This window comes from Oncorhynchus nerka, linkage group LG2, assembly GCF_034236695.1.
Source record: "Oncorhynchus nerka isolate Pitt River linkage group LG2, Oner_Uvic_2.0, whole genome shotgun sequence".
In the NCBI taxonomy this organism is placed as follows: domain Eukaryota; kingdom Metazoa; phylum Chordata; class Actinopteri; order Salmoniformes; family Salmonidae; genus Oncorhynchus; species Oncorhynchus nerka.
Window position 1 is genome coordinate 57,962,415 of NC_088397.1, and position 18,766 is coordinate 57,981,180.

Consider the following 18,766-nt stretch of genomic DNA (forward strand, 5'->3'; position numbering starts at 1 on the left):
AAAGTGCACTTCACAAAATAGATGGCATCATGAGGCAGGATAATTATGTCGATATATTGAAGCAACAGCTCAAGACATCAGTCAGGAAGTTAAAGCTTGGTCTCAAATGGACAATGACCAACAAAGTCAACGTATTGGAGTGGCCATCACAAAGCCCTGACTTCAATCCCATAGACAATTTGTGGGCAGAACTGAAAAAGCGTGTGCGAGCAAGGAGTCCTACAAACCTGACTCAGTTACACCAGCTCTGTCAGGAGGAATGGGCCAAAACTCACCCAACTTTTTGTGAGAAGCGTGTGGAAGGCTATCCGCAATGTTTGTTAAACAATTTAAAGGCAATGCTACCGAATATACGCTGATACAGCTGACTTCTTTAAACAAATGTGGTTTCTACTGACAATTGAGATGTACAAATGATGGCATAAGGGAACGATGAGCAGAGAGGCAATGTGTCATTTAGATTGACATTAATGAGCGAGCTAGGACGGGCGTAGTCAATATAACTATTTGTTCAGCACTTCAGCAATTTTACAGAAACAGAATTCAGAACATTGGCCGTTTTTACAGTATTCTCCTTGTACACCAAGTCAGAACTGTAGGATAAATAAAGGGGGAATATAAGCAGACAATGAAATCCCTTATAATATTTGATTATTACATTTTTCTAAAATAGGCTATAGGCTATATGTGCACCACTAAGTCAGAACAGTAGACTAAGTTATGAGAGGGAAAGGGACCAAATTATTAGGGCGACTAACGGCTTACACTACAACTACACTACATACACTTCGTATTTCTTTCTTAGCTACAGTATTTTTTATTTAACCTTTTATTTAATATTTAAAAGTATACATATCTCCCTGGCATATTACATCATTTATGCAGCAGCATACAAGCCATTTTTGGACTCACCTTGTGCTGTGCTCACTTGAACAGGAATGTGGCACGGTGGTCCTTGTGGAAAAAAATGTTGTCATCAACCTTTGTCATCAAAGTCTGGCATTCTCTGGTTTTATGGTGCTTTCAAGACAACTGTGCACTCTGAAAAAAATAAGGTAAAATCACGACGTCAGTGATCTTCAGGTCAGAGCTCTAGAAAGAGGCCCGAGTTCCCGACTTAGAATTCCGAGTTGGATGACCATTGAAAATATATTTTCCCAGTCTGAGCTTATTTTCTTCCGAGTTCCCAGTTGTCTTGAACTCACTGAAGTCTGATATTTCCCAGTTCCGAGTTTCCAGTTGTTTTGAATGCAGCAGAAGTCATGCTAGATTGACAGCATGGCTAATGTTTTCAACCTTTTCTGGCCCATGGCATGTGAATGTTTATCCTTTTAAGCTTGGAAAAGAGACCCTTAAATCCAGACTTGGACCACACACCCACTCCACTGAATAGCAGGCTAGTGATTGCTTTGCAACGCTTGCAGTTAGCCACTGATTCCTTCCAAACCACTCATTGTTGAATTTGCAATTTCCAACTTGTTGTGTAATGTTTATGTTCAATGGCTGATGAACACTGATATGTTTTATCTAGAATTTCACTTCATATGACAACGATTGAAAAGGATTTGCCAGGAGATTGTCGACGTGATTCATGATGATGACAGCTTGTCTAGCTTGCTAGCTAAGATTTTTAAAGTATGATGTTGACATGATCAGTCCAATCAAAGCTAGTGTAGATATAATGTGATTTGAAGTCATTTTATCTGTGGCCAATGACCTTGAGCCTTCTTGGAGGGGCACTTCAAATGTAACTCTATGGCAGCACCCAAGGGGCTTGAATTTTCAAGCTCTCCCTTTAGATTTTGTGGTGACATAGTGTCCCCATGAGTAACAGAACGCTGAACCAATCACGGCGCAACTAGAGAACATTACCAACCCCTACGCTCTGTATTTTCTGCTGGCTGCCCCACCACCACAAAAAGCACTGAGCTAGGCTGAAACACCTGAATTTTGGAGCTGCCTTACTCAAGAAAGAATAAAAGAGACTATGTTTGTATGTGGCTTGAAACTGAATGAATATATTTTTTACATTATTTGTCAACTGATATGTGAGACGTATTAATATCAAAATAACTTGCAAAACAGACAACATTTTCTTTACAGGTGAGGCTCAAAATGACAGATCGCTGCTGCATATGCGTATATTGTATTCTAATAAAGTCCATTCTATTCAACTATTGCTGTACACGTATTCTACAGATATACTATATATTCTATCCACATACTGTCCATAATGTCTGTACATCCCATCACACACGCACAGTACCATTCAAATTTTGGACACACCTACTCATTCAAGGGTTTTTCTTTATTTTTACTATGTTCAACATTGTAGAATAATAGTGAAGACATCAAAACTATGAAATAGCACATATGGAATCATGTAGTAACCAAAAAAGTTGGTTAAATCTAAATCTATTTTATATTTGAGATTCTACAAAGTAGCCACCCTTTACCCCAACCCAGATAGGATGGCGTATTGCTAATACCCCAAACCAGATGGGATGGCATATTGCTGCAGAATGCTGTGGTAGCCATGCTTGGTTAAGTGTACCTTGAATCTAAATAAATCACTGACAGTGTCACCAGCAAAGCACCCCACACCATCACACCTCCTCCTCCGTGCATCACGGTGGGAACCACACATACTCTGTGTCTCACAAAGGCACGCACGGTGGTTGGAACCAAAAATCTCATATTTGGACTAGACCGAAGGACAATTTCCACCGGTCTAATGTCCATTGGTCGTGTGTCTTGGTCCAAGCAAGTCTCTTTTTCTTATTGTGTCCTTTAGTAGTGGTTTATATATATATATATATATATATATATTGTAATGACCTGGCCTGACTAGATCATAAAGGAACAATTGTCCAGGCAGAGGATTGAGTTTACCAATTGACGGTTTATTAACTAAACTTTACACAGGCTACTGTTTGGCCGTAGCCCACAAGCCAACCGTGACCTTCTCTTGTGAAGGCCAGACGTAAGAGAAAGAACAAAGACTAAACCTGGTCTTAACTTTCAATGCTCCTTGCCCTACCCCCCTCCACGCCACTCCGCCAACCGCCAGGATGCCCGGCATCAGAACATTCCAGGCATTCCCGTGATTGGCAGATAGCAGGTTGATTGGCATGTCGGACCCGGCGAACACTGGGTACTGGTAAGTACAACACAACCACCTACTAGCCTAACACATAACACACAGCTGTCTGTGCGGGTCGCTACAATATAAATATATATATATACACATCGATATTGCTCATCCTAAAAGTTGCCTTCGTCTGTAATTAGTCAACAGGACAAGTTGAGTGGGAACTATGGACGGGATACTTCACTGAAGTGTTCGTTTATATTAGTTTTCATGCACATGTTTTCACTTGAGAAATAATGCACCAAACATCTTATTCTAAGACCTTGGCAAAAACGTAAATTAATTAGATTTCCTGATTTCTTAGATTAATTCGGAACCGACGTTCGCTTCGCGTAGCTGAGTTATGCGGCAAACCAAACCTACGTATGCAGACGCTTTTAGGGCATATCATGCTGATATTGAACAAAGTATGTGGAGAAGTTTATCTGATTTTTGACTAATCGATTGAGTCTTAGTGCTTTGAAGTGTGCAGGGTTGTACAACAGAACTGGGTGTGAGTTTGTGTTTTCCTCAACCTCATCAAAGGCATAATCAAGGCAGTGCTGCTCACCACCCTCCATCAGTCAATGAATTATTCAATACAATGTCTAGGGTGGCATCATCTCACTAGCCAAACACACATCTGATCTCACCCTTTTATATTTCATCCAGATAAATTATGGTATGCAGATGCAAGCTCTTTGGAACATGCCACACAGCATAGTCTGCATTGCAGAGAGTAAATTCATACATTTCTGGGTGTCTGGATTTATTGACTATTCTCGGCAATTAATAGGTGAGTTCGGGATACATTGTAATGCCAGCAATTTGATTTCGGCCTATTTCTGTTGAATTGGACTATCCCTGTCAATTTGGCAAATATCTGTGTATCACGGAGAAGACGGAATAAGGGCAATAAAGTCTCAGATTAAACAGAATTTACTGTATACAAATGATTTTTAATTGAATGATTTTAATGCCTTTACCGCTCCACTTCTGCTGGGTTGAAGTGATATATAATAGTCAGAGGGTGGCACTGTAGAGACGTGTACAGAATATTAGACAATTTGTAAAAGATTATAAGCAATTTGGTCTCCCAATTTGAATGCGTTTTAACAGCAACCGTGTAGGCTATATTTGGAATTCTAAAGTTTCCTGTTATCTATAACAGGACTCATCTTCACCCAAATCATTCTTCCATGCAATAACTACTGAGAGAAAGCATGCAGAATTTTTTAAATTTCTAAATTGGTAACATGTGATAATAAGGATGTATAAAGAGGCTATACGTAGTTTATACAAACTGTTATAGCAGGGGTATTCAACCAGGGGGATTTTTTCCCATCTATTTTGTACGAATATCGCTAGCAACAATAAATATGTGAATAACATAACTACAGTAGAAAAGAGGAGCATATTTTCTTTGGAATGATTATACAAATGACACTCATTGAAGCAAATTATACTCACTGAGGTATCTGACATCTGCTTTGAAAAATAATAGGCTACCAGTGCGGGAAGTGCCGCTGGCTGCTGGTAAGCTTTCTTGACTTGAACATACATTTTTGAAACACATGGCTGACTTTTGTTTAAAGGAAAAATCCACTAATTTTTCCACTGTTGATACAGATGATGATGTGGCAAGTGACACGTTGCTTCTTGAAGGTCCTAAATCTTGACTGCTGACATGCAAAACATTTTGGGACTGTATTAACACTAGGCTAATTAAAAAATGACCTAAATATGGATTTGAGTGTATTTCCCTTTAACCAGCTAAACAGCTACTCAAAATGTGTTTTGAGTTACCTTTCTAGGCTATGTTAGAGTTTACACTTCCTCTTCCAATTAGGTAACACTTTATTTGGATAGTCCATCTGTAGATGCTCTACAGACTATCAGTAACATGTCAACTATCTACTAACCCTTATCCTAACCCTAACTATATACTTAGCAAGCAAGCATTTGTTTATCAACAGATAGTATAACTACAGATGGACAATCCAGACGATCCAAATAAAGTGTGACCTCCAATAATAATGCGGGGAGGTGAAAATAATGAAAAACTATTTACCAAATCTATTAATTTAAAAATATTTTGTCATTATCATTCACCTGGTAAAACAAGGCGTGAAAATAATTCTGATAAGATATGATGGGGGGGTCACCTGTTTGCCAGGGAGGCAGGCAAAAGTGTAAAGACCCCAGGTTTATAGCCTTTATTTTAATATTTTAATATGTTGGATTCTATTTTGGCAAATTGTGTATTGGTTATACGCTATTATACAGTTGAGTTATGTAGGCTACTATTATATAAGCCTGCTAAAAGTGACCCACTATATTGTGTATGCAAGTCTTTTCAGTGTTCATTCTGCTACAATACTCCGAAGGATGGAGCCTGCCGAAAAGGTTGAGTTGGACGACGCGCAGTGACATCTGGGCGTTTCGAGATTCACGCATCTCGCTTGGTGCTACCACGGTGCCAGGTGTGTTTAAACCTGTGGCGACGGATGGGGTCGCGGTTGTCACTACATCAAAACGCGTAGGATCCGAACTACCACCTGGAACGATAATAAATGACCGTTAAGTGAATGATGCGATAGAAAACGGCTCGTGTCGTCGTTATGTTAGTCTAGTCACAGGTATAAAGGCACTCTCGTTGACGCACTGTACGGTTTACGATTCTAAATCTCCGAGCAGATTTGTCTCTCACACAGTATGGTGAGGTGAGTGGATACCTTGTTTTGACTATTTACAGCCAAAGGTTTAGGAAAAAAGAAAAAACAACATTTGATAGGGTGATGGGGAGGCTAACACGCATTTATGCATTAATTTAGACATTGTATTGCTTTCTTGTTTATTGTTTTACGCACATAGAACATTCGGAGTTTTGCAACGGACATACTTTCAGTGGCACAGCCAGCTACTGGGGTGCTCGTACTGGTTTTTATTGACAGTGGTGCTACTCCGGGATTACTGTGGTTTATTCCTGGACAATATTACATTTATTTACACATTGCCGGGAATACCTCCTCCATGACGCAGGCTGGCTCCCAAAAGTGAATGATCAATAATAACAGAGAAATGAAACTCCGACCAGAACCAGGGAATAACTCGAGATTAGAAGTCTTTGCTCGACCATATTTGCTCCTGCTTTAGTGCTTGTGAAACAAAACAAAACCAAACAGACAATTTCAGATCAGTGACAGACAACATCAAAAGGATACAGTATGTCCAGAACGCTGAAAAAGAAGAAACATTGGTCCAGCAAGGTGCAGGAGTGTGCCGTGTCATGGGGAAGCCTCGGAGAATTCGGCAATGTGGTGGAGGTGCTGGGGGGTGCCGAACACGGAGAGTTCCCTTACTTGGGCCAGATGAAGTTGGATGTGATGGTGTGCCACGTCGGGAGAATGCCCTATTTTGGGGACGTTTTGTTGGAGATCAACGGAACCCCCATCAGTGGACTTACAAACCGCGACACGCATGCAGTCATTCGCCACTTTCGGGAGCCCATTCGTTTGAAGACTGTCAAACCAGGTGCGCCCTCGTTTTCCTCTAACTTTTGTGCCATTTTACATCAAGTATTTGATATGCAAATTTGGCCTCGCTTGACATTAACATACGCTCTATGCCAGAGTAGTCTACCAACTACCAGTTGTAGAGTAGTCTTCCAATACCCTGTGTAGATGTCCTGTAGTAAGTAAGTACATGTCTTTTATGGGGGTATTTACCATTTATTCTAACCCCTTTTCTCTCAGAGAATGAATGTGCATACTTATAGTGCAAGGTTATTATACAGCTTATTCTAGCTACCATGCAATAACACAATGTAGTGCCCTTTGTTGAATGACTACACAAGAATCATGTGGAGGAGTCAGTGTCCATCACTTTCTGGGGCTCATCACATACCCCATTCGGCTTTGGGCGTTGGTCAAGTCTGATTTAATGTTCTTATGCCCTCAGAGAAATCCCCTTTGTATTGTGTTATTGATAAATGACAATGCCACTCATATTGCTGGTTGCGATAGGAGTGGCATGGCAAGTAATTTGACAGATGCACATCTGCCATTGATATGACATGACCTCAAACAGTGATGTGTCTGTCATTTAACCCCCTCCACAGACATGGTCCTTACCTCTGCCTCTTAAGGGCTATATGCTGGTTTCATGAGTTCCTTTCTTATGATCCTATTGGAACCCTGGTTTCTGCAGTCTATATGCACTCTGAGGAGTAGGGCCTCATGGGTCAGCCAGACTGGAAGGTTGGCTGTCTGTTTATCTGGTATAAAGGAAGGGGATGACTGGCTTGTTGTTGTGTATTTGAACTGGAATATCTAAACAACAACTGAGACTGAGTCTTAGGCCTCCAGGCCAGTAGCCCTGAAGATCAGCTATGTTTGGGAGAGTGAGTGTGTGTGAGTGTGTGTGTCCACTGCACAACTTAAAGCTCCTCGCACCACGCTCTATGCCCCACCAACCAAGGATGATTAATAAAGGGCATGGAAGGGAGAAGGAATCAGCCCAGCCTTTGGATCTAGGCTCAACTCCCACACTATGCTGTTTTTGTTCTTAAGCTTGTAGTGATGGCAATATTCCTCATCACCTTCTACTTCAAATTCATCAATCACCAGCAGCAACAACGACCTGAGTTAACTCTTTACCAGTCCGTGAATTGTATCAGTCATACATATGACGGGTCACAGTGAGGGCTTGAACTGTCTTGTGGAGGCTCTTCCATAGAAATGTACTTGCTGCCATAAAGGTCAAAACTCTCATAATGAACAGCTTTTTGTATGATATGTATATGTAATTTTATGCTATAATAGTATGTGTGTGTGTGTGTGTGTGTACACTCACGCCGTGCGCCTGTGTGTACAATCGCGCCGTGCGCCTGTGTGTTTTGTCTTTGCACACGTAGATGCACACACATGCGCACACAGTGTTTCCTGCACGGTAAGCTCATTTTTTAATTCACATCTCTTGCATTATTGAGGCAGTGAGTGTTACTGCCTCCACGCTGATGGGGGGCGGTGCGGTACAGGGTGGTGTGGTGGCGATGGGCCTGGAGGATCAGCTGTTACCAGGAAGCTGTGGCACAGCACGAATGGTTGGCGGGAGAGGGGAGCTGACAGAGATTGGTGCACTAGATGTTCTACTGTTGCTATTCCCAGGATCCTCTTCTCTCTCTCCTCTGGAACCTGGAGCTGGTGGACTTCTTTTATCTGCTGAGAGGAAGAGCTAGGAGGAGGAGTTGGGAGTGTAGTATGAATCACTTTTGTGTGGGAACACCTCTGAGTATGAATTAGGCTGTTTGAGAAGGGTTGAATCCTAATGAACCTGCCTACATGTTGGTTAAAGTAGCTACGGTAGTAGGGCAAAGCTGTGCTGGAAAACATTGGTAGAGCATGGGTGAAGACAGGCCTTGTGGTGCTCATGTGGAGGAGTGTGACTGAGGAGGCATTGTGAGAGGACAGGAGGAGTCTCCATGGAAGTTGTAGTCATGGAGCTAACGAAGGCCTCAGCCTGCTTCTACTATTTAATGCATCATCTACACCAATGAGCCATAAGGCATCCCTCACACACATATAACCCACTTTGTTATGTAAAATAGCACAGAGAGCCAAAGGCTAGAACCTATGTTAGGTGGCATGTGTGCCAGTGGAGTCTGCTGAGGGGAGGACGGCTCATAATAATGGCTGAAAAGGAGCGAATGGAATGGCATCAAACACATGGAAACCATGGGTGTTTCTAAATAGGCATACTACTGTGCTCCAAGTGCATTCTCCGACGACTTTCTCTTGAGGACGTTCTTGTGAAGACAAGAGTGTGAAGAACGCATAAAACATTACATTTGAGAAGGACTCGCACTTTCCCTACCGTATTATCTCAGGCTTCACCTCCCCATTTACTGAAACTTCTTCTAGCCAGGACAATAGCAACAATAGACAAAACAAGAGATACACAAAGCAAACATTTTATTTCATAATTATCAGCTAGATATTATGTTAATTGTAATAATCTAGCTCTCCAGCTAGTTAAACAGACAAAAATGACCAAAAACTAATATGATGCAAGGTAGATGTACATTTTTCATGGCTAGCTAGCCCTATTGACATATGGACTTACCCATTCTCTGAACCATCTCCCAGGACAATGGCAATAGAGATATACAGTGGCAAGAGAAAGTATGTGAACCCTTTGGAATTACCTGGATTTCTGCATAAAGTGGTCATCAAATTTGATCTGACCTTCAACTAAGTCACAACAATAGACAAACAAAGTGTGCTTAAACTAATGACACACAAATTATTGTATTTTTCTTGTCTATATTGAATACATCATTTAAACATTCACAGTGTAGGTTTGAAAAAGTATGTGAACGCCTAGGCTAATGACTTCTCCAAAAGCTAATTGGAGTCAGGAGTCAGCTAACCTAGAGTCCAGTCAATGAGACAAGATTGGAGATGTTGGTTAGAGCTGCCTTGCCCTATTAAAAACACCCACAAAATTTGAGTTTGCTATTCACAAGAGGCATTGCCTGATGTGAACCATGCCTCGAACAAAAGAGATCTCAGAAGACCTAAGATTAAGAATTGTTGACTTGCATAAAGCTGGAAAGGGTTAAAAAAAAGTATCTCTAAAAGCCTTGATGTTCATCAGTCCATGGTAAGACAAATTGTCCATAAACGGAGAAAGTTCAGTACTGTTGCTACTCTCCATAGGAGTGGCCGTCCTGCAAAGATGACTGCAAGAGCACAGCGCAGAATGCTCCATGAGGTTAAGAAGAATCCTAGAGTGTCAGCTAAAGACTTACCAAAATCTCTGGAATCAAATCAAATCAACAATTCAAATGTATTTATAAAGCCCTTCTTACATCAGCTGATGTCACAGTGCTGTACAGAAACCCAGTCAAAAACTCCAAACAGCAAGCAATGCAGGTGTAGAAGCACGGTGGCCAGAAAATACTCACTAGAAAGGCCAGAACCTAGGAAGAAACCTAGAGAGGAACCATGCTATGAGGGGTGGCCAGTCCTCTTCTGGCTGTGCCGGGTGGAGATTATAACAGAACATGGCCAAGATGTTCAAATGTTCATAGATGACCAGCAGGGTCAAATAATAATAATCACATTGGTTGTCAAAGGCGCAACAGGTCAGCACCTCAGGAGTAAATGTCAGTTGGCTTTTCATAGCCGATCATTCAGAGTATCTCTACCGCTCCTGCTGTCTCTAGAGAGTTGAAAACAGCAGGTCTGAGACAGGTAGCACATCCGGTGAACATGTCAGGGTTCCATACCCGCAGGCAGAACAGTTGAAACTGGAGCAGCAGCACGGCCAGGTGGACTGGGGTCAGCAAGGAGTTATCAGGCCAGGTAGTCCTGATGGAACATGCTAACATCTCTGTTGACGAGTCTATGATACGTAAAACACTAAACAAGAATGGTGTTCATGGGAGGACACCACGGAAGAAGCCACTGCTGTACAAAAAAAACATTGTTGAACATCTGAAGTTTGCAAAAGTGCACCTGGAATGTTCCACAGCGCTAGTGGCAAAATATTCTGTGGACAGATGAAACTACAGTTGAGTTGTTTGGAAGGAACACACAACATTATATGTGGAGAAACAAAAGTCACAGCACACCAACATCAAAACCTCATCCCAACTGTAAAGTATGGTAAAGGGAGCATCATGGTGTGGTGCTGCTTTGCTATCATCAACGGAAAAATGAATTCCCAAGTTTATGAAGACATTGCAGGATAATGTTAGGCTGTCTGTCTGCCAATTGAAGCTCAACAGAAGTTGAGTGATGCAACAGGACAACGACCCAAAACACAAAAGTAAATCAACAACAGAATAGCTTCAACAGAAGAAAATACGCCTTCTGGAGGGGCCCAGTCAGAATCCTGACCTCAACCCGATTGAGATGCTGTGGCATGACCTCAAGAGAGCAGTTCACACCAGGCATCCCAAGAATATTGCTGAACTGAAACAGTTTTGTAAAGAGGAATGGTCCAAAATTCCTCCTGACCATTGTGCAGGTCTGATCCACAACTACAGAAAATGTTTGGTTGAGGTTATTGCTGCCAAAGGAGGATCAACCAGTTATTAAATCTAAGGGTTCACATTCTTTTCCCACCCTGCACTGTGAGTGTTTACATGGTGTGTTCAATAAATACATGACATGTGTTATTTTAAGCAGACTGTGTTTGTCTATTGTTGTGACTTAGATGAAGATCAGATCACATTTTATGACCAATTTATGCAGAAATACAGGTAATTCCAAAGGGTTCACATACTTTTTCTTTGCCACTGTACACAAAGCAACCATTTTAATTCATAACTATAAGCTAGCTGTATGTGAATCGTAATAATGTAGCTATCCAGATAGTGACCAAAAACTATGACCTAAAACTAATATTATGCAAGATAGTTGTCAATTCTTCTTGGGTATGCTAGCTAACAATTATTTGTGGCTAGCTAACAGTAGTATCTAGCCAGTTAGCCGTATTAACTAATTATGGGCATACGATCAACAGTACGTAGGCAGATAAACATGCCAATATTAACACAGCATGTATTTATTAACGTATCAAGATAAAATATTTTAGTCAGCCAACATATGAGATGTGAATAGGCAACATTTAATTCCGAAGTCGGAGTGTATTTTCTCTCATTTCAACTAGAATAATGGCTGCCATTGATTTCAAGAAATGTTGCATTGTTTTTTTTACGTGGTTGTATCATATTTCTTTGCATACTTTCCATTGAAGCTTGCATCGATGAATGCTTCAAAATATGTACAAATGGAGTACGCACTCAAGAAGTGCCCTCCGTGCTCCGTTTCACATAATTTGACCCTCACATGCTTCAATTTTGCGTGCTCGGAGCACGGTAGTATGCATTTTGAAAAACATCCCATGTGTTTGATGTATTTGATACCATTCCACTCCAGCCATTACCAGGAGCCAGTTCTCCCCATTTAAGGTGCCACCAACCTCCTGTGATGTGTGCTATTATTCAATAGAGAATCTATGTAATGGTGTGCATGCTGTGTCTGTCTACAGTGGGTCCCACTGTGCTGAAGGCAGTGTAGCAGCCTGGCTCTGACAGCCCTCTGTCTTTCACACACGTAACCATATTTCACATTACCTGCTGATTACGCCAATATAGAGGAACGTATCCAATCCTTATTTGTATTTTTTTTTAGCCCTTTTTCTCTCCAATTTCATGGTATCCAATTGGTAGTTACAGTCTTGTCTCATCGCTGCAACTCCCGCACGGACTCGGGAGAGGGGAATGCCAAGAGCCGTGCGTCCCCCGAAACAACTCAACCAAACCACAATGCTTCTTGACACAATGTCCACTTAACCCGGAAGCCAGCCGCACCAATGTGTCGGAGGAAACACCGTACACCTGGCAACCGTGTCATTGTGCACTGCGCCCGGCCCGCCACAGGAGTCGCTAGTGCGGGATGCAACAAGGACATCCCTGCCGTTCAAACCTTCCCCTAACCCGGACGACGCTGGACCAATTGTGTGCCGTCCCATGGGTCTCCCGGTTGCGGCCGGCTACGACAGAGCCTGGACTCAAAACCCAGAATCTCTAGTTGCACAGCTAGCACTGCGCTGCAGTGCCTTAGACCACTGCACTACTTGGGAGGCCCAAGTGGATCCAATCCTGCGCCCTGTAATGGTATGCAATAGAGATGGTGGGCGTGGGTTAATCGAGCTAATGCACAACTCATATCTGGGAAGTGGCTCTCCAGTCTCGATAGAGTCCTCCTCTTGACAGGCCCTGCTTTGTCATCAGAATGAGATTTGTGTGGGTCGGTCGCTTGCCAGAAAACTGGAGGGAACACAAGCTGAGAGGCCCCCTGGTTAGGCAGAAACATCTGGCTCCTGTTCTAGTTGGAGAGAGAGTACAGAGCTGAGCTAGCCAGTCTCCCAAAATATGTCAGCAGTGGCACAGAGAACTCCAGGCAATATTGACATCGGAGAAGTAGAGCTTAGTAGCCTAGATATGTACATCAGTCAACATGATGTGAAAAGTTCCTGCAGGCCCAGTACAGTTATATGCTTTTTGGCATCAGGATTTTGGAACGCTTTACACATTTGATAGGGCTTGTGTTGTGTTCCTAGCAGCAGGTGATGGGCCCAGTATGTCAAACTAATCCTCTACAAATAGCATGTTTTTCACATCCTTGTTCAGTCTACCACCAGCAGGCCACTAACACTAATCACCAGCATCCGTGCAACAGAGGGACACGTGAGCCTGTCAGAAACTAAGAAGTGAGCTGCCGCTGTCGCAGTACTAGAGCATGACAATTAGTTTGTGTTTCACCATGCCCAAAGCATCCCAATCTGCTCAACCTTTCCTCATTAATGATTTTCTCTATGTATCTCTCTCATTCTTTTTCAATCTCTCTTTCTTTTCTTCTCCCCCCCACACCAACACACACTTCCCCCTCCTATTTGCTTTCATCTTGGTGGTTCTGAGAGAATAAATTGCACGCCAGCAACCAGTTGTTCAGGAAAATAAGTGGTTGCCGTCTCAACGAGGAGAAGGCAAAGTAATAATAATCGCTGAATGCGTGGGATATGTTCTTCTGCAGGAGCACTTCTTCTGTAGCCTACTACAATCACCATGGACACCGGAAACACACAAAATCACACAAAATACTATTATTTAAATATCCTGGTCTTTTTGCTTTATTTTGTTACAATGTGTTTTCATGACATCACTTCCTCTTTTTGCTTCTGTTTCTGCTTCTTTTACCGTCTGCCATCAGAGCCGTAGGCAGCTGCTCAGCCCTCACTGTTGGCTCACCTAACCTTACATAGCTAGCCTACATCACAGGCCTTCCCATATCATCTAGCTCTCCGGAGACATCATCTAAACCTCTCACTTAAGAACACACCAGTCTCACACGCAATGGTGTGTGTGTGTGTGTGTGTGTGTATGTGGGAGCGGTGAGGGGGGAGAGGGGGATGCACAGAACAACTGGAAAACAAACGAGCGTGAAGTCGATCCCAACCCTACTCCTAGTGCTCAATAATTAATTTAGGCAAGGAAGCTACTCTCCGTACTCTCCCCAGTGTGTGTGTGTGTGTGTGTTGCGTGGTGGTGGTGGTATTACAGTAAATCTGTAATGTCTAAAACACATTGTAGTCCCTAGTGCTCTCATTAGTCCCACCATAATTAAATTGGTCCTGCTCTCACTCTCCAGCATTGCCTTGGAATAGAAAACATAAGGGAAAGGAGGCTTATAGTCTGTGAGGAATGGCTGAATGCTACAGCTTCTACTTTAGGAATGGATGATGGCTGGAGCTTCTGAGTCGGGATTGGCTCATGGTTATAGCTTCTGTGTGAAGATTTGACAGTGACAGATGGCTTGATCTACAGTGTGTGTGAATTTACTGGAGCTGCTCCTATATGGGACTGGTTGTATTCTTAGTCACAGAAAAGGAACAAAGAAACATTTCACAATGTTACTTACAGGCACAAAGCATCCTCCATAGAAACAAATTATGCCTATCTTTACTTGATGTAAGATTGAATTGGTTATTTTTGAACCAGACCATATGTGTGATGATTGGCTGATGAACTCCTGTCCATCAGCAGCCCCTGTCAAATCAAATCAAATCAAATGTTATTCAAGCACTGGGGCATAGCTGGGGCTTCTGGGATATCACAGTCCTCCAGTACCTGGGGAATTACGTGTAACAGTGGCAACATAGGTCACAATGTCACTGTTTAATGAGCAATAAGAGACAGAGGAGGGAGGGATAGAGGGAGGGAGAGGGGAAAAGGTCACAGGAATAGGATATACAGTGCATTCGAAAAGTTTTCAGACACCTTCATTTTTCCCCACATTTTGTTACGTTACATACAGCCTTATTCTAAAATCGATTAAATCGTTGTTCATCAATCCACACACACAATGCCCCATATTGACAAAGCAAAAACAGGTTTTTAGACATTGTTGCAAATTTCTATTAAAAAAAACAATTTTGTTAGGTTACAGCCTTCATCTAAAATTGATTACAACAACAACTGAAATATCACATTTACATAAGTATTCAGACTTTACTCAGTACTTTGTTGAAGCACCTTTGGCAGTTATTACAGCCTCGAGTCTCCTTGGATATGATGCTACAAGCTTGGCACACCTGTATTTGGGGAGTTTCTCCAATTATTCTCTGCAGATCCTCTCAAACTCTGTCAGTTTGTATGGGGAGCGTTGCTGCACAGCTATTCTCAGGGCTCTCCAGAGATTTTAAGATCGGGTTCATGTCTGAGCTCTGGCTGGGCTACTCAAAGACATTCAGAGACTTGTTCCGAAGCCACTCCTGCGTTGTCTTGGCTGTGTACTTAGGGTCGTTGTCCTGTTGCAAGGTGAACCTTCGCCCCAGTCTGAGATCCTGAGTGCTCTGGAGCAGTTTTTCATCAAGGATCTCTCTGTACTTTGCTCCGTTCATCTTTCCCTCGATCCTGACTAGTCTCCCAGTCCCTCCTCTGAAAAACATTCCCACAGCATGATGCTGCCACCACCATGTTTCACCGTAGGGATGGTGCCATGTTTCCTCCAGACGTGACGCTTGGCATTCAGGCCAAAGAGTTCAATCTTGGTTTCATCAGACCAACTCATCTTGTTTCACATGGTCTGAGAATCCTTTAGGTGCATTTTGGCAAACTCCAAGTTGGCTGTCTTGCGTTTTACAGAGGAGTGGCTTCCGTCTGGCCACTCTACCATAAAGGCCTGATTGTTGGAGTGCTGCAGAGATGGTTGTCCTTCTGGAAAGTTCTCCTATCTCCACAGAATAACTCTAGAGCTCTAGAACTCTAGAACCATCGGGTTCTTGGTCACCTCCCTGACCAAGGTGCTTCTCTCCGATTGCTCAAACTTCTTCCATTTAAGAATGATGGAGGCCACTGTGTTCTTGGGGACCTTCAATGCTGCAGAAATGTTTTGGTACCCTTCCCCAGATCTGTGCCTCAACACAATCCTGTCTCAGCTGGCAGGGTAGCCTAGTGGTTAGAGCATTGGACTAGTAATTGGAAGGTTGCAAGTTCAAACCCCTGAGCTGACAAGGTACAAATCTGTCGCTCTGCCCCTGAACAGGCAGTTAACCCACTGTTCCTAGGCTGTCATTGAAAATAAGAATTTGTTCTTAACTGACTTGCCTAGTAAAATAAAAAAATCCTGTCTTGGAGCTCTACGGACAATTTCTTCGACCTCAATGGCTTGGTTTTTGCTCTGATATGCACTGTCAACTATGGGACCTTCTATTGACAGGTATGTGCCTTTCCAAAAAATTTCAGGTCAATTGAATTTACCACAGGTGGACTACAATCAAGTTGTAGAAACATCAAGGAAGATCAATGGAAAAGGATGCACCTGAGCTCAATTTGGAGTCTCATAGAAATGTTTATACATTTGTAAAGATTTATAAAAACCTGTTCTTTCTTTGTCGTTATGAAGTACTGTGTGTAGATTGATGAGGAACTGTTTTTATATAATCAATTTTAGAATAAGCCTGTAATGTAACAAAATGTGGAAAAAGTCAAGGGGTCTGAATACTAATGATTTTGGGATATTTTGGGATATTGGGAGAGTATTTTGCCAGATGTCAGTCATATAGAGAGTCCCTGTCTTTTTCTCCCTCTTTTTTAGTCAGCATCGATGGTAAGGCCAATAGCTATTGCATTTGCCATTTATTCTTGTCGCGACCTTGATGTATAACCACATTGCTTTGTCCTGAGCAGTGCATTCGCTTCTAATGGAATAATTTACTGAAATATCACAATCATTCATTATGTATTTTAGAATAAACAACATAATAAAGTGTGCTCACCAGGGCTGGTCTTCATTAGGTTGGGTTGAGAGATGTATTGTGTGTGTCATTCTGGAGTGGTGGTTGATCAGTTGAGAGTCATTATCTGACTGGTTGTTTGCATTATTAGGGACTGGTAATACAGTTACTGACCGAAACGCTCCCGTTCATGATGGACACTATCTTTATGCAACAGTGAGCGCTAGCCGCCTTCGGAAAGACAGTCATTGACTCTCCCCTTCAGCATGGGTCAGAGATGAGAGATGCCACTAATAGCCACTACTGACTAACTACCCCAGACCAGAGTGTCACTTTTCATTCAGCAGCATTTATTATTTTGTCCTCATTGGTGTTTATCCACTGGAAGATGAACTCAGGTCACCTTTAAATCGCTCCCAGGTAATGGGCCTGGACATTTGAATTACCGTGCTCTTTTAAAAGGAACATTAGCCACCAGCTTAGGTTTCTGACTGAAGCAAAATTGATAGGCGGCATAAACATCAGCCATGGAGAGAATGTGTGTGTGTGTGTGCAGTTTGATACAGCTCTGTGTTGTATTGATGATAATGACGATATGAGGGGGGCAGGGAGTGTAGATGGCTTTCTCAGGGTTTGTGCCAGGGCCGTGTTAAAGTTTGTGTTTCTGTGTCTGTGTCTGTGGGTGTGTGTATACAGGCAGGCATCACACACATTGAGCACTAAAACAGTGGATCAGGCCATTGCCGGACACCTCAAATAGATAGTCTGTCATAGCATGAATGCCAAAGTCAGTCCCAGGTAAGGACAAAATGAGCATGGTAACATGCATACAACAATGTGATTATTGTGGATTGTCAGGTTAATATAATAGTTTGTTTAAAACGTTTAAATGTTCTACCACAGTGACCACGTTTCCTCCGACACATTGGTGCAGCTGGTTTCCGGGTTAGGCGGGCGGTGTTGAGTGTGGTTTGGTGGGTCATGTTTCGGAGGACGCATGACTTGACCTTCTTTTCTCCCAACCCGTTGGGGATTTGCAGTGATGAGACAAGATCGTAATTAAAACAAAACACAAAACATATATACATAAGCAGAATGAGGTGTTTACATGACTAATGCCAGACTTGGCATTCTGCCATAATCAGTTAAATATTGAATTATTAGTGTGTATGTAAACGTACTCAATGAATGAGAGCAGTGAAGTTATTTTTTACAAAAGGATACTCCTAATAAAATGTAGTACCAAACTGTGCCCTCCATAAATAATATCAACAGCAGAACTTCAACCTACTCTATACAATACCCAGGTGTTTTAATATTCGCCCACTGTCGCCCACTGTGGCGACCGAAGAACAGTTGGCTTTCTGGAAACTTAATGCTGGCCAGCACCACGCTCTTAGGCCTCCCTTACTGGCTGTGTGTCGACGAATGCAAATTAGACATTACAGAGCCGAGATAGCAACAGCGGCAGACCCTCAGACTGACTGAAGAGCCCTTTACAGGACGACATGGGTTCCCAGAACCTTACGACCAGGAGCTCTGGGATTTTCTCTAACCCCCATAATCAACAAGATGCTCCTCTCCTCATGCCTCCCTTCAAAGTACAGCATTGGATACTCCAGTTGAATTCGTTCTTTGTACTTTGGGCTTTTCACAGTGTACTTTAGACTGAGCCACCCTAGGCAGGGCTAAGCAAAATGGCAGTCATGATTGTGTGATGGAGCTGAACAAATCCCAGATCAGAGTTGTCCAGCCACATACAGTGTTTTCAGAAAATATTCATACTCCTTGACTTATTCCACATTTGCCCATTGTTCTTTTCGAAAT

At 42.4% G+C, this 18,766-nt stretch overlaps 1 protein-coding gene across 5 annotated transcripts in view; it reads left to right on the forward strand.

The window, feature by feature from the left end:
• The first annotated feature begins 5,550 nt into the window (after window positions 1-5,550).
• The window catches only part of LOC115138512 (membrane-associated guanylate kinase, WW and PDZ domain-containing protein 3-like), a 145,955-nt gene continuing 132,739 nt past the window's right edge, over window positions 5,551-18,766 (forward strand). For 4 of the 5 annotated variants that reach the window (XM_029675418.2, XM_029675435.2, XM_029675426.2 and 1 more), the window contains exon 1: window positions 5,554-6,664. In XM_029675418.2, the coding sequence (XP_029531278.2) occupies window positions 6,358-6,664 (307 nt within the window). In that variant the 5' untranslated portion in view covers window positions 5,554-6,357. Of the gene's footprint in view, window positions 6,665-18,766 lie in introns of all 5 variants that reach the window. The other variant, XM_029675452.2, reaches the window with a different exon arrangement.